Here is a 15,736-nt window from a genome sequence, read left to right as displayed (position 1 = left end):
GCCATGCTTTCCACCTGGCTAACCCTACCCCGGCCAACATCTCAGCACCCACTGCAGCAACGTGCCCAAGCCACCCCCCCTGCTTCTCCTTCACCCAAATCCAGACAGCTGATGTTCTGAAAGAGCTGCAAAATCTGGATCCCTACAAATCAGCTGGGCTAGACAATCTGGACCCTCCTTTCTAAAATTATAATTCAAAATTGTTGTAACCCCTATTACTAGCTTGTTCAACCTCTCTTACGTATCATCTGAGATCCCCAAAGATTGGAAAGCTGCCGCGGTCATCCCCCTTTTCAAAGGAGAGACACTCTAGACCCAAACTGCTACAGACCTATATCCATCCTGCCCTGCCTTTCTAAAAATCTTTGAAAGCCAAGTTAACAAACAGATCACAGACCATTTTGAATCCCACCGTCCCTTCTCCACTATGCAATCTGGTTTCCGAGCTGGTCATGGGTGCACCTCAGCCACGCTGAAGGTCCTAAACGATATCATAACCGCCATCAATAAAAGACAGTACTGTGCAGCCGTCTTCATCGACATGGCCAAGGCTTTCAACTCTGTCAATCACCGTATTCTTATCGGCAGACTCAACAGCCGTGGCTTCTCAAATGACTGTCTCACCTGGTTCACCAACTACTTCTCAGACAGAGTTCAGTGTGTCAAATCGGAGGGCCTGTTGTCCAGACCTCTGGCAGTCTCTATGGGCGTGCCACAGGGTTCAATTCTCTGGCCAACTCTTTTCTCTATATATAATAATGATGTCGCTCTTGCTGCTGGTGATTCTCTGATCCACCTCTACGCAGACGACACCATTCTGTATACAACTGATCCTTCGTTGGACACTGCTAAAAAAACACCAAACGAGCTTCAATGCCATACAACACTCATTCCGAGACCTCCAACTGCTTTTAAATGCAAGTAAAACTAAGTGCATGCTCTTCAACCGATTGCTGCCCGCACCCTCCCGCCCGACTAGCATCACTACTCTGGATGGTTCTGAGTTAGACATTTGTAGTTGTCCACATATTCTAAGTGTCTGGTTAGACTGTAAACTCTCTTTCCATACTCACATTAAGCATCTCCAATCCAAAATTAAATCTAGAATCGGCTTCCTATTTCACAACAAAGCCTCCTTCACTCATGCTGCCAAACATACCCTCGTAAAACTGACTATCCTACCGATCCTTGACCGGCGATGTCATTTTAGCCCCCAACACTCTACTCAGACTACATCCAGCTTGCTATCACAGTACCATCCGTTTTGTCACCAAAGCCCCATACACTACCCACCACTGCGACCTGTATGCTCTCGTTGGCTGGGCCTCACTACATATTCGTCGCCAAACCCACTGGCTCCAGGTCATCTAAGTCTATGCTAGGTGAAGCCCCGCCCCACAGGTATATTTCACTAGTCACACCCAAACCCAACACTCCCTTTGGCTGCCTTTCCTTCCAGCTCTCTGCTGCCAATGACTGGAACGAATTGCAAAAATCACTGAAGCTGGAGTCTGGTATATCCCTCTCTAACTTTAAGCATCAGCTGTCAGAGCAGCTTGCCATTCACTGTACCTGTACACAGGATGGTAAACCGTGGGGTGTTGGGTTGAGCGTGCAGAGGTTGACACAGAGACAGGGAGGTTTTAGTCCGCAAAAACAACTTTACTAAGCCAGAAAATAAACATAAATGTATTTTATTTCACCTTTATTTAACCAGGTAGGCTAGTTGAGAACAAGTTCTCATTTGCAACTGCTACCTGGCCAAGATGAAGCGTAGCAATTCGACACATACAACAACAGAGTTACACATGGAATAAACAAAACATACAGTCAATAATACAGTAGAACAAACAAAAAAACAAAGTCTATATACAGTTAGTGCAAATAAGGTAAGTTAAGAAAATAAATGGGCCATGGTGGCGAAGTAATTACAATATAGCAATTAAACACTGGAATGGTAGATCGGCAGAAGATGAATGTGCAGGTAGAGATACTGGGGTGCAAAGGAGCAAAATAAATAAATACCAGTATGGGGATGAGGTAGGTAGATAGGCTAAGTACAGGTGCAGTGATCTGTAAACTGCTCTGACAGCTGGTGCTTAAAGCTAGTGAGGGAGATGTGTCTCCAGCTTCAGAGATTTTTGCAATTCGTTCCAGTCATGGGCAGCAGAGAACTGGAAGGAAAGATGACCAAAGGAGGAATTGGCTTTGGGGGTGACCAGTGAGATATACCTGCTGGAGCGCGTGCTACGAGTGGGTGCTGCTATGGTGACCAGTGAGCTGAGATAAGGCGGGGCTTTACCTAGCAGAGACTTGTAGATAACCTGTAGCCAGTGGGTTTGGCGTCGAGTATGAAGCGAGGACCAACCAACGAGAGCGTACAGGTCGCAATGGTGGGTAGTGTATGGGGCTTTGTTGACAAAACGGATGGCACTGTGATAGACTGCATCCAGTTTGTTGAGTAGAGTGTTGGAGGCTATTTTATAGATGACATCACCGAAGTCGAGGATCGGTAGAAAATCACTTAGGTTTGGCTCGGTCCTCATACTCTACTTTTGCTCGGTGTCGGTCTCTCCCCGTTCTCTCTCGTGGTATGCCACAGTGCTCCTTTTATTTGGCTTCCACGGCTGGTTGGCACTTTACCCTAATTACCTCCACTTGGAGCTGTCCGTGTCGGGGTGCCCAGCCCAGTATTCCCAGCAGAGGGAGCCAACGACGCCTCACGTACCTCCCCTCTATTACCATTCCCCGGGGTAGACCTCCTGGGATACCACAACAGCCAATCTGTAAATAGCACACCCAACTACCTTATCCCCATATTGTTACTTATTCTCTTACTCTTTTGCACCCCAGGATCTCTACTTGCACTTCATCATCTGCACATCTATCACTCCAGTGTTAATGCTAAATTGTAATTAGTTCACCTCCATGGCCTATTTATTGCCACACCTCCCTACTCTTCTGCATTTGCACACACTGTACATAGATGTTTCAATTGTGTTATTGACTGTACGTTTGTTTATGTGTAACTCTGTGTTGTTTTTGTCGCACTGCTTTGTTTTATCTTGGCCAGGTCACAGTTGTAAATGAGAATTTGTTCTCAGCTGGCCTACCTGGTTAAATAAAAGTTAAATAAAAAAATATATAAAATTCTTAAATTGAAGAAGTTTGGAACCACCAAGACTCTTCCTAGAGCTGGCCGCCCGGCCAAACTGAGCAATCGGGGGATAAGGGGCCTTGGTCAGGGAGGTAACCAAGAACCCGATGGTCACTCTGACAGAGCTCTAGAGTTCCTCTGTGGAGATGGGAGAACCTTCCAGAAGGACAACCATCTTTGCAGTACTCGGCGAGATGGAAGCCACTCCTCAGTAAAAGGCACATGACAGCCCGCTTAGAGTTTGCCAAAAGGCACCTAAAGACTCAGACCATGAGAAACAATATTCTCTGGTCTGATGAAACCAAGATTGAACTCTTTGGCCTGAATGCCAAGTGTCACTTCTGGAGGAATCCTAGCACCATCCCTACGGTGAAGCATGGTGGTGGCAGCATCATGCTGTGGGGATGTTTTTCAGTGGCAGGGACTGGGATACTAGTCAGGATCAAGTCAAAGATGAACAGAGCAAAGTACAGAGATCCTTGATCAAAACCTGCTCCAGAGCTCCCAGGACCTCAGACTTCCAACAGGACAATGACCCTAAGCACACGTGTCCTTGAATGTCTGAATGTCCTTGAGTGGCCCAGCCAGAGCCTGAACTTGAACCAGATTCACCATCTCTGGAGAGACCTGAAAATAGCTGTGCAGCAACACTCCCCATCCAACCTGACAGAGCTTGAGAGGATCTGCAGAGACGAATGGGAGAAACTCCCAAAATACAGGTGTGTCAAGCTTGTAATGCCAAACCCAAGACTCAAGGCTGTAATCGCTGCCAAGGTTCTTTAACAAAGTACTGAGTAAAGGGTCTGAATACTTACACTACCTTTCAAAAGTTTGGGGTCACTTAGGAATGTCCTTGTTTTTTTTAAGAAAAGCAACAAAAAAATTGGTCCATAGTACACAGCATTGTACTAGATCTTCAGTTTCTTGGCAATGTCTTGCATGGAGTAGCCTTCATTTCTCAGAACAAGAACAGACAGACGAGTTTCAGAAGAAATGTATTTGTTTCTAGCCATTTTGAGCCTGTAATCGAACCCACAAATGCTGATGCTCCAGATACTCAACTAGTCAAAAGAAGGCCAGTTATATTGCTTCTTTAATCAGCATAACAGTTTTAAGCTGTGCTAACGTACAGTGGGGCAAAAAAGTATTTAGTCAGCCACAAATTGTGCAAGTTCTCCCACTTAAAAAGATGAGAGGCCTGTAATTTTCATCATAGGTACACTTCAACTATGACGGACAAAATGAGAGAAAAAAATAAAATAAAATCACATTGTAGGATTTTTAATTAATTAATTTGTAAATTATGGTGGAAAATAAGTATTTGGTCAATAACAAAAGTTTATCTCAATACTTTGTTATATACCCTTTGTTGGCAATGACAGAGGTCAAACGTTTTCTCTAAGTCTTCACAAGGTTTTCACACACTGTTGCTGGTATTTTGGCCCATTCCTCCATGCAGATCTCCTCTAGAGCAGTGATGTTTTGGGGCTGTTGCTGGGCAACACGGACTTTCAACTCCCTCCAAAGATTTTCTATGGGGTTGAGATCTGGAGACTGGCTAGGCCACTCCAGGACCTTGAAATGCTTCTTACGAAGCCACTCCTTCGTTGCCCGGGCGGTGTGTTTGGGATCATTGTCATGCTGAAAGACCCAGCCACGTTTCATCTTCAATGCCCTTGGTGATGGAAGGAGGTTTTCACTCAAAATCTCACGATACATGGCCCCATTCATTCTTTCCTTTACACGGATCAGTCGTCCTGGTCCCTTTGCAGAAAAACATCCCCAAGGCATGATGTTTCCACCCCCATGCTTCACAGTAGGTATGGTGTTCTTTGGATGCAACTCAGCATTCTTTGTCCTCCAAACATGACGAGTTGAGTTTTTACCAAAAAGTTATATTTTGGTTTCATCTGACCATATGACATTCTCCCAATCTTCTTCTGGATCATCCAAATGCTCTCTAGCAAACTTCAGACGGGCCTGGACATGTACTGGCTTAAGCAGGGGGACACGTCTGGCACAGCAGGATTTGAGTCCCTGGTGGCGTAGTGTGTTACTGATGGTAGGCTTTGTTACTTTGGTCCCAGCTCTCTGCAGGTCATTCACTAGTTCCCCCCGTGTGGTTCTGGGATTTTTGTGGTTCTTGTGATCATTTTGACCCCACGGGGTGAGATCTTGCGTGGAGCCCCAGATCGAAAGAGATTATCAGTGGTCTTGTATGTCTTCCATTTCCTAATAATTGCTCCCACAGTTGATTTCTTCAATCTAAGCTGCTTACCTATTGCAGATTCCGTCTTCCCAGCCTGGTGCAGGTCTACAATTTTGTTTCTGGTGTCCTTTGACAGCTCTTTGGTCTTGACCATAGTGGAGTTTGGAGTGTGACTGTTTGAGGTTGTGGACAGGTGTCATTTATACTGATAACAAGTTCAAACAGGTGCCATTAATACAGGTAACGAGTGGAGGACAGAGGAGCCTCTTAAAGGAGAAGTTACAGGTCTGTGAGAGACAGAAATCTTGCTTGTTTGTAGGTGACCAAATACTTATTTTCCACCATAATTTGCAAAAAAATTCATTAAAAATCCTACAATGTGATTTTCTCGATTTTTTTTTTTTCTTTCTCATTTTGTCAGTCATAGTTGAAGTGTACCTATGATAAAAATGACAGGCCTCTCATCTTTTTAAGTGGGAGAACTTGCACAATTGGTGGCTGACTAAATACTTTTTTGCCCGACTGTAATTGCAAAAGGTATTCTAATGATCAATTTTAAAATTATAAACTTGGATTAGCTAATGGCACGTTGTGTGCCATTGGAACACAAGGAGGGATGGTTGCTGATAATGGGCCGTTTCCATCTACAATAGTCATTTACAACATTAATGTCTACACTGTATTTCTGATCAATTTGATGGTATTTTAATGGACAAAAAATGTGGTTTTCTTTCAAAAACAAGGACGTTTCTGTGACCCCCAAACTTTTTAAAGGTTGTGTATGTAAATGTAATTTTTCTAAAATCCCGTTTTCGCTTTGTCATTATGGGATATTTTGTGTAGAATGATGATGAGGGGGAAGGGGGGGGACTATTTTAATCAATTTTAGGATAAGGCTGTAACCTACAAAAATGTGGAAAAAGTCAAGGGGTCTGAATACTTTCCGAAAGCACCGTGTGTGTATCGTGCAAGATTCCTGATGGCATGGTACACTGGGCTGAACGGTACCTGGTCCCTTCCATGCAGACGGAGGTTGTCAAGGACACACAGCTGCGACCGCAGACTCACCCCAGTTGACAACCTAAGGTCATCGCCCCCATCTTCCCATTGTGTTGAATCCTTAGTGTACAGAGGCAGCTTTGTTTTTTTTATGAATCTCTTGTTCTGTTTATGTAACATTCTGAATATTGATAAATAAATATACATTAGTAATTTAATTGTGTCAACTGTATTGAGAAGCAGGCAAATGTGGACTTAGCTACTTTTAATTTGTCAACAGCAAGAGAATTTCATTGTCAGTTACTCAGATGTTTTTTCCTTAATTTTACTTTTGAATAACACACATGCACTTATTTCCTTATGCAAACATACACTGGCTGCTATAATAAAATACAATCATATCAGATGTCCTCTAGAATAATTTGAACAAAATATAAGCACAACAAAAATAGTCACAGTTACATAATGCTTGTACATAGTGCTTTAAACAATTATATCTACTCAATGGAAGCCAGTGTCATGTGGTGGTGGGGTGGGGGCTTGCCCTGGGAATTCCTGAAGAGGCAAAGGCATAGAGGAAAGGGTTGAGGGAGCTGTTGATGATGGTGAAACCCATGAGGACATTCCAAGCTGAGTCACACACATTCTCCACAACCTCGTTCTGCACGGCCAAGTTCACCAGTTCCAGCAGGTTGAACAGGTGCAGCGGAGTCCAGAAGCAGAAGAAGGACACAACGATGCAGATGACCAGCTTGGTCGCCCTCCGCTGCCTGAACAGGGCTCACCCTCCTGTGGAGGTAGAAGTAGGACGCCACCAGGATGCAGCAGGGAACTACAAATCCCAGCAGCGTTTGGACAAGTAGGGTGGCCATTTCTTATCTGAGGCTCTGGAAGTGTGAGCTGCAGGATTTGCCGCCATCGTATGTCTTGACGTCAAGGACAGAGAAGGCGGTAGAGGCAATGAACCCTGCCAGCCCCCACAGGGACAGGAGGAGTGCCTCTTCCCCCATACGGCCTAGCTGCGCCCAGTTGTGGGGGTACAGCACCTGGATGCAGCACTGCACACTCAGCAGGGTGATGGTCAGCACACTACCATTCAGGCTGCAATAGATCAGAAAGAAGAGCAGCTTGCAGGCGGTGGGGCCCAGATCCCAGGCCCTCAGTAGGTTGTTGATAACTAGAGGCAGGCACAGCAAGACCCTCAGGTCACACAGTGCCAGATTCAGCATCAGACGCATGTTGAAGTTCCCACTCTCAAATTTCCGCCCCACGACTATCAGAACCACCACATTCCCAGGGATTCCCACAATGCAACAGAAGCCTGTGATCACGCTGGGCAACACATGGGTCATGTGCCAGTAAGGATAGGACTGGGTGCTGCATAGGGCCGAATTGCCCAGACTATTAATATCCACAGAGAATGCTGGTTAGAAACTCAACAGGGATGTCTCACTACCACTGTCGGGCTGACGGAGACACATTAAGGTCTGAGTTGTTCCCCAGATTGCCTTCACTACTGGTGGTAGTGATGATATGCTGTAAACAAAGAGTACCTGTGTATGACTCTGGGCCGGGCCTGTTTTGAATATACAATGTTTGTACAGCTCTGTGTTATGTGAAGGTAACAGCCTACCAACATGACACACTCATGTATAGCCAGCCTCCTGACCCGTGAGAATTACAGGAAAACCTCAACGCAGGCCCCTAAAACCCTGACAAACTTTTACAGATGCACAATTGAGAGCATCCTGTCAGGCTGTATCACGGCCTGGTATGGTAACCGCAGGGCTCTTCAGAGGGTGGTGTGGTCTGCCCAACGCATCACCGGGGGAAAACTACATGCCCTCCAGGACACCTACAGCACCCGATGTCACAGGAAGGCCAAAAAGATAATCAAGGACATCAACCACCCGCGCCACGGCCTGTTCCTGCCTCTATTTTCCAGAAGGCAAGTTCAGTACAGGTGCATCAAAGCTGGGACAGAGAAACTGAAAAACAGCTTCTATCTCAAGGCCATCAGACTGTTAAATAGCCATCACTAGCAGGCTTCCACCCGGTTACGTAACCCTGCACCTTAGAGGCTATGCACTATATACATAGATTTATTTTCTTGGAATTACTGGCCACTTCAATAATGTTTACATACTGCTTTACTCATCTCATATTTATATACTGTATTCTATTCTACTGTATTTGCCTAGTTAAATAAAGGTTAAATTAACACCTTTTTGTTGTCAATGCCACTCCAACATTGCTTGATGTAATATTTATATATTTCTTAATTTCATTATTTTACTTTTAGATTAGTGTGTATTGTTCTGAACTGTTTGATACTACTGCACTGTTGAAGCTAGGAACACAAGCATTTTGCTACACCTGCAATAACATCTGCTAAATATATGAATGTGACCAATAAAATTAGATTTGATGGAGGAAAGTGCTTTTATTTATGAACCATCATTACCTTATTCATGCAGGGTTAGAGTTTTTACATTTAACAGAACCTTTGGGGTATGTTGGACAAGGGCAAAGCAATTGGGTAGAGTTCGACCACCTCAAAATTCAGATTTCATCTACAGGAGCTACTATTATTATTACTGGTTATTACACTCCAGCAAGATAGGTGGCGGCAATGCCCCAATTGTTGGAAGTTTACCTACGGCATCAAACACGGAACAGGAAAAAGAGAAAGAGAGGAAAGCATTTTGCGCATGGTTACGGACTTCCATTTTTCTTTGTTATTGTTCTAGTACATCTTTTGCATTGCATTTCTACCTGAGGATTTTGAAGCTAGATTTTGTATAGTGGTATTGGAGCAATGTCGAGTGTGCCTGTTCCCAATCGTTCATCCGCCGGCTGGCCGCGCGGGGTCAGTCAGTTCGGCGGGAACAAATACATGAGCGCGCCTGCAAAACCACTCAGCCTGGAGAGAACCATTAATTTGTGAGTAACAGGGTGAAGGGACGACGACGATTGGTTTTTAACGTCAGATTATGTGTGTATGTATAGTGGTTATGCAAAGGCTACTACAATACCCGTATTTCACTCAATTGTATGGAAGAGTTAATGGACTGCAAGCTTTGCAGGAGGAGTTAAAAATATATATATATTTCACTTTTATTTAACCAGGTAGGCTAGTTGAGAACCAGTTCTCATTTACAACTGCGACCTGGCCAAGATAAAGCAAAGCAGTGCGACGCAAACAACAACACAGAGTTACACATGGAATAAACAAACATGCAGTCAATAATACAATACAGAAAGTCTATATAAAGTGTGTGCAAATGAGGTAGGATAAAGTGGGGGGTGGGGGGGGGGGGGGGGGGGGGGGGGGGGCCATAGGCCATAGTGATTAAATTATTACAGTATGGCAAATTAAACACTGAGGTGTTAGATGTGCAGAAGATGAGTGTGCAAGTAGCAGTACTGGGGTGCAAAGGAGCAAAATAAATAACATGGTGATGAGGTAGTTGGATGGGCTATTTACAGATTGGCTATGTACAGGTGCAGTGATATGTGAGCTGCTCTGACAGCTTGTGCTTAAAGCTAGTGAGGGAGATATGAGGCTTCAGTGATTTTTGCAGTTCATTCCAGTCATTGGCAGCAGAGAACTGGAAGGAAAGGCAGCCAAAGGGAGTGTTGGCTTTGGGGGTGACCAGTGAAATGTACCTGCTGGAGCGAGTGCTTCAGGTGGGTGCTGCTATGGTGACCAGTGAGCTGAGATTAGGCAGGGCTTTACCTAGCAAAGACTTATAGATGACCTGGAGCCAGTGGGTTTGGTGACGGATATGAAGCTAGGGCCAGCCAACGAGAGCATACAGGTCGCAGTGGTGGGTAGTGTATGGGGCTTTGGTGACAAAACGGATGGCACTGTGATAGACTGCATCCAATTTGCTGAGTAGAGTGTTGGAGGCTATTTTGTAAATGACATCGCCAAAGTCAAGGATCGTCAGTTTTACGAGGGTATGTTTGGCAGTATGAGTGAAGGATGCTTTGTTGCGAAATAGGAAGCAGATTCTAGATTGAATTTTGTATTGGAGATGCTTAATGTGAGTTTGGAAGGAGAGCTTACAGTCTAACCAGACACCTAGTTATTTGTAGTTGTCCACATATTCTAGGTCAGAACAGTCCAGAGTAGTGATGCTGGACGGGTGGGTAGGTGTGGGCAGCGATCGGTTGAAGAGCATGCATTTAGTTTTGCTTGCATTTAAGAGCAGTTGTATGGCCATGGAAGGAGAGTGGTGTGGCATTGAAGCTCATCTGGAGGTTAGTTAACACAGTGTCCGAAGAAGGGCCAGAAGTATATAGAATGGTGTTGTCTGCGTATAGCTGGATCAGAGAATCACCAGCAGCAAGAGCGACATCATTGATGTATACAGAGAAGAGTCAGCCCTGGGATTGAACCCTGTGGCACCCCCATAGAGACTGCCAGAGGTCCGGACAACAGGCCCTCCGATTTGACACACTGAACTCTGTCTGAGAAGTAGTTGGTGAACCAGGCGAGACAGTCATTTGAGAAACCAAGGCTGTTGAGTCTGCCGATAAGAATATGGTGATTGACAGAGTCGAAAGCCTTGGCCAGGTTGACGAATACAGCTGCACAGTACTGTCTCTTATCAATGGCGGTTATGATATCGTTTAGGACCTTTAGCGTGGCTGAGGTGCACCCATGACCAGCTCGGAAACCAGATTGCATAATTGCATAGTGGAAAAGGTACGGTGGGATTCGAGATGGTCTGTGATCTGTTTGTTAACTTGGCTTTCGATGACCTTAGAAAGGCAGGATAGATATAGGTCTGTAGCAGTTTGGGTCTAGAGTGTCTCCCCCTTTTAAGAGGGGGATGACCGTGGCAGCTTTCCAATCTTTGGGGATCTCAGACGATACGAAAGAGAGGTTGAACAAGCTAGTAATAGGGGTTGTAACAGGTGGGATTTTAGGTGGGATTTTAACAAATCAAAATGTAATTAAAAAGAAGGCTGGACTCCAAAAAACAAGTTGACCTACAACAACTTCCATTGACACTATTAAATATGTAAATTATGTTAAGTAGCTTAATAATGAACCTATGTATTTATGTGAAAACAGATTTGAATTTCTAATAATTAATATATCATGTTTGTAAAATGTGAAACAAGCACGAGCTAGCGCGATCGATCTTTAGGATTTGGTTGTCAGATTGCATCCAACTTTTAGGTGCATACACCACCACCTATTGCACTGCTGTGAGACATGGCCTACCTACATTAAATTGTTGATACCTTAGTGGAAATTTGCCCCTCCAACTATTAGCCATCTATAATTTAAAAAATCTCCACCCCATTCCACTATTTAACCCTATCTAATCCTACTCCAGACCACGGGTCTTGAGAGGACAGAACACTACCACTCAACACCCGCTAGTGAGATCATATTGGCGCGTTGTAGCATGTATTTGCATATTTTTGTTATGGAACATGTACTCTGAATTGGGTGTGTGTGCCCAATAACTCAATTTGTAGTAAACACCACCATTTTTAGAAACTTTGGAAAATGGTTAAGTTTACAAAACGCAGTCCACTCTGTTACAGATTATAGTTTTGGAAACAGAAAACTGTATTACGATTATTACGAAATGTTTAATCGATGAGAAAATCTGCAGAATGTCTCCCACTGCCAGCCACTGGGCTTCTTCTCATCACCATATTTGGTTGTGAGTGGAAATGCCAACCAGATGCTTCACATTTACACATCAGGTGAAATATCTGGCGTGTTCTTTTGTCTCATTCTTCTATCTTTGAGCTAGCTCTGCTCTACTTAATGGCCCCTCCCTTTCACTCCACCTGTCCCGCCCAGAAAACATTTGCCAGTGAGATGTCTCGCCCTGGGGCACCCGTGATATGGGGACAATAAGTAAACCTGGGTGGCAGGGTAGCCTAGTGGTTAGAGCGTTGGGCTAGTAACCGAAAGGTTTCAAGTTCAAATCCCAGAGCTGACAAGGTACCATTAACCCATTATTCCTAGGCCGTCATTGAAAATAAGAATTTGTTCTTAACTGACTTGCCTAGTTAAAGGTAAAATAAAATACATTTAAAAAAACAGTGGCCCCGCCCCGATCAGAAACAATTTGAGAGTGGGGTGTCATGCTTTCCTACCGTCTCTGGGCTAGCTTTGGGGTGAGTAACTACTGGAAGTGTTGTCAAATCTAGTGGACTGCTATAGTATTAGCTAGCCCTGCATGCTGACGAAAAACTAACAGTCATTAAAGACTAGCAGTATTTCAATCTTCTCGATATGTCGTTTAGGATGATGAGACAATTAGTAGTACACTGTAATCTCCCATCCCTGGATTGAGGTATGTTTTCCAAACAGTATCTTGAGCCGGCTCTGCGCTGTCCTGATTGTTGCATAGCCACGTTCTGACTGGAGAGAGAATGTAATGAATGTCTATTCGAATTCTGGCTAGCTTTGCAGCTAAATCTATGTCCAATTTGACAGCCCAGTTTGTGGCACAAAATTTTGATGAATTGCTAGTCTACCGTCCTGTAAATGCATCCTCATTCAAAAGCTATGCCGTGTGTGTTTGTGAGGGGGTTACTGAGTAGCAGTGAAGGCTGTTGAGGGGAGGACGGATCATAATAATGGCTGGAACAGAGCGATTGGTATGGCATCGAACAATGGAAACCATGTGTTTGATGTATTTGATACCATTCCACCAATTCCGCTCCAGCCATTACCACGAGCCCTTCCTCCCTAATTAAGGTGCCACCAACCGCTTGTTCTGGGTAGTGTGTGCATGTTAGTCGAGGCATGTGCACATTTAAAAATGGTATTCATGACATTGTTTCAGATACCCTCTCACCAACTACACATTTGGGACCAAGGAGCCTCTGTATGAGAAGGACAGTTCAGTGGCAGCACGGTTCCAGAGGATGCGGGAGGAGTTTGACAAGCTGGGCATGCGGAGGGCGGTGGAAGGAGTGCTTATTGTCCATGAGCACAGGTTGCCCCATGTACTGCTGTTGCAGCTGGGAACCACCTTCTTCAAACTGTAAGCACTACTACCAACCAAGCACAGCCTGCAGGAGTTACATCAACAGTCTGTTTGTTTTTAAAGTGTGTGCATGTATATTTGTATGGTTCTCTTATAGGGTTGTCTATTTGTCTCTTGCAGGCCAGGTGGAGAGCTGAGCCCAGGGGAGGATGAGGTGGATGGGCTGAAACGCCTGATGACAGAGGTACGATACACATACACTCTCAAAGGAGGCCGGCCAGAGTTGTAATCACAACCTCAGATGACATCCATCCTAGCATTCTCTTAGCTCTCAAACTCTTCTTCTCCGTATGTAGAGTTTTCAGCCGTGCCATTCGCCTACATTTGGCTCCGTGTAAACTCCAATTCTGATGCTGTGTGTTAATGTTTAGAAACATCAATAATCATCGCTTTCGAAAAATAATCTTTAAAAAAAAACTTATTGTAGCAGTTTTGCACACATTGTGTGCCTCTAGTTGAACAACACTTGCTCCCCAGTTAGCTTACACACCGGTGTGCAGAGCGCGCAAGATAGCTAAGGTGGCACAGGTGGCAGCCTATGTCTTCCGTAAACAAGCACTGTAACATGGGGATATGGCCGTGTGGGAACACAAACCTAACCCTATAAAGGTGTGTAGTAATTTACAGTTTGAAAAATATATATTTCTCGCTGATATGAAAGATGAATTCCTTAAGTTTCCAAAACAGTACTGCAAGCGATGCGTCTTAATGTTTAGAGCAAGTGTCGGGGGCTTTTAACAAAACTACCCCGGTCAAAAGACACTATCGTCAATAGGCGCTAAAGTAGTTTGCGTCTATCAATGGGGTAGCATTCTCTAAGATCCTGCAGGATGCCGTGATGCCATAGTGATTGTCTTTACTGTGTCTCTGTCAGATCCTGGGCCGGCAGGACGGGGTGAAGCAGGATTGGGTGATCGATGACTCCATCGGAAACTGGTGGCGCCCCAACTTTGAACCCCCACAGGTGAGCATAACCCAACACACAGTACAGTTTACACTGAAATTTATGGAGGAGGAGAAATTGAGCTACAGTAAATATTCGTGTATGGTAAATATTTGCTTTTCTGTTCTGCTGCAGTATCCCTACATTCCAGCCCACATCACTAAACCCAAGGAGCATAAAAAGCTCTTCCTGGTTCAACTGCAGGAAAAAGGTAAGCGCCCCTTAGCTAGTCAAAATCTGTTCTACATACTCTACTCACATAATCATTAGTGATATTTGCTTCTGTGTCTTTCAGCTCTGTTTGCAGTCCCAAAGAACTACAAACTGGTGGCAGCCCCTCTGTTTGAGCTTTATGACAACGCCCCCGGCTATGGGCCAATCATATCCAGCCTACCGCAACTACTAAGCAGGTAGTGTGTGTTTATATATTGTGTATAAATCACTTTTGTGTGTTAGAATGAGTGTATTAAGGGTGTGTGTGAGCTCAGGTATGCTGTATATTCATATTTATTTCCTGTAGGTTCAACTTTATCTACAACTAAATGGTGTGAGAATGGGCACAGTGGCTGGCTGTCTCTGTGAGTGCAGCCATATATGGGTGAAATGAAGACATGGCGTGGAATTAATACAATGTGGGGCAATCAAAATAAGCAACACAAGGCTACTCACCTCTGGCTTCCTGGTAAGGCTGAACAAAAAAAACACAATCTCAAGAGAAGGGACCGTAAATGTGCTCTTTACAATGATGGAAGAAAATATACTGTCAGACTTTTTGTTTGGATCTGAAAAAAATCTGTAATTTCTTACATGATTAAGATTAACTGCAACCCAGTGTCTCAAGAATCAGATGTTATGCTCTTGCAACAGAATACATTTATTTGATTAAAGAAACAACAGCATTGAGTTTTCTGTTGTGTTTGAACCTGTATTACTGTCATGCTATTTCTTTTTCTTTAAAAAAATAAATTAGTCTTTTCATGAAGACTGGCTTTTATACCAAGTGTGTTGATGACGTTTTGGTGTATTGTTTTCACTATATATGCTTCCCTCTTGGTGATGTCATTTGGAAACACAATGTCAACTTTCACTGCTATATTGACGACACAAAATGGCCTAACCTGAAAGCCTCTATTTTAGACATAATGAAGTAGATGGTGGCAAATGCTTTACTTTTAAACTCGGACAGAAAATATGCTAGTTCTAGGTCCCAAGAAACAAAGAGATCTGCTGTCATATCTGACAATGAATATCGATGGTTGCGCAGGCCTCTCAAATAAAACGGAAGGACCTCAGCGCTACTCTGGACCCTGATCTCTTTCAATGAACATCAAACTCATTTATACTAAAATGAATTGTAAACGATAGCGAGAAAGGAAAGAAAAGTGAAGAGCGAGCAG

The 15,736-nt window shown here is 44.1% G+C and overlaps 1 protein-coding gene across 1 annotated transcript; it reads left to right on the top strand.

Moving 5' to 3' along the window:
* The first annotated feature begins 8,996 nt into the window (after positions 1-8,996).
* LOC139411498 (cleavage and polyadenylation specificity factor subunit 5-like) lies at positions 8,997-15,265 on the top strand. The gene is made up of 7 exons (XM_071157957.1): positions 8,997-9,308; positions 13,193-13,393; positions 13,517-13,580; positions 14,271-14,360; positions 14,475-14,550; positions 14,635-14,749; positions 14,860-15,265. Exons 1-7 carry the CDS (start codon positions 9,184-9,186, stop codon positions 14,879-14,881), a joined length of 693 nt encoding a protein of 230 aa, XP_071014058.1. The 5' UTR covers positions 8,997-9,183; the 3' UTR covers positions 14,882-15,265.
* Positions 15,266-15,736: the final 471 nt, after the last annotated feature.

The sequence above is a fragment of the Oncorhynchus clarkii genome, chromosome 6 (assembly GCF_045791955.1).
Source record: "Oncorhynchus clarkii lewisi isolate Uvic-CL-2024 chromosome 6, UVic_Ocla_1.0, whole genome shotgun sequence".
NCBI classification, from domain to species: Eukaryota; Metazoa; Chordata; class Actinopteri; order Salmoniformes; family Salmonidae; genus Oncorhynchus; species Oncorhynchus clarkii.
This window is presented reverse-complemented; position numbering and strand designations above follow the sequence as displayed.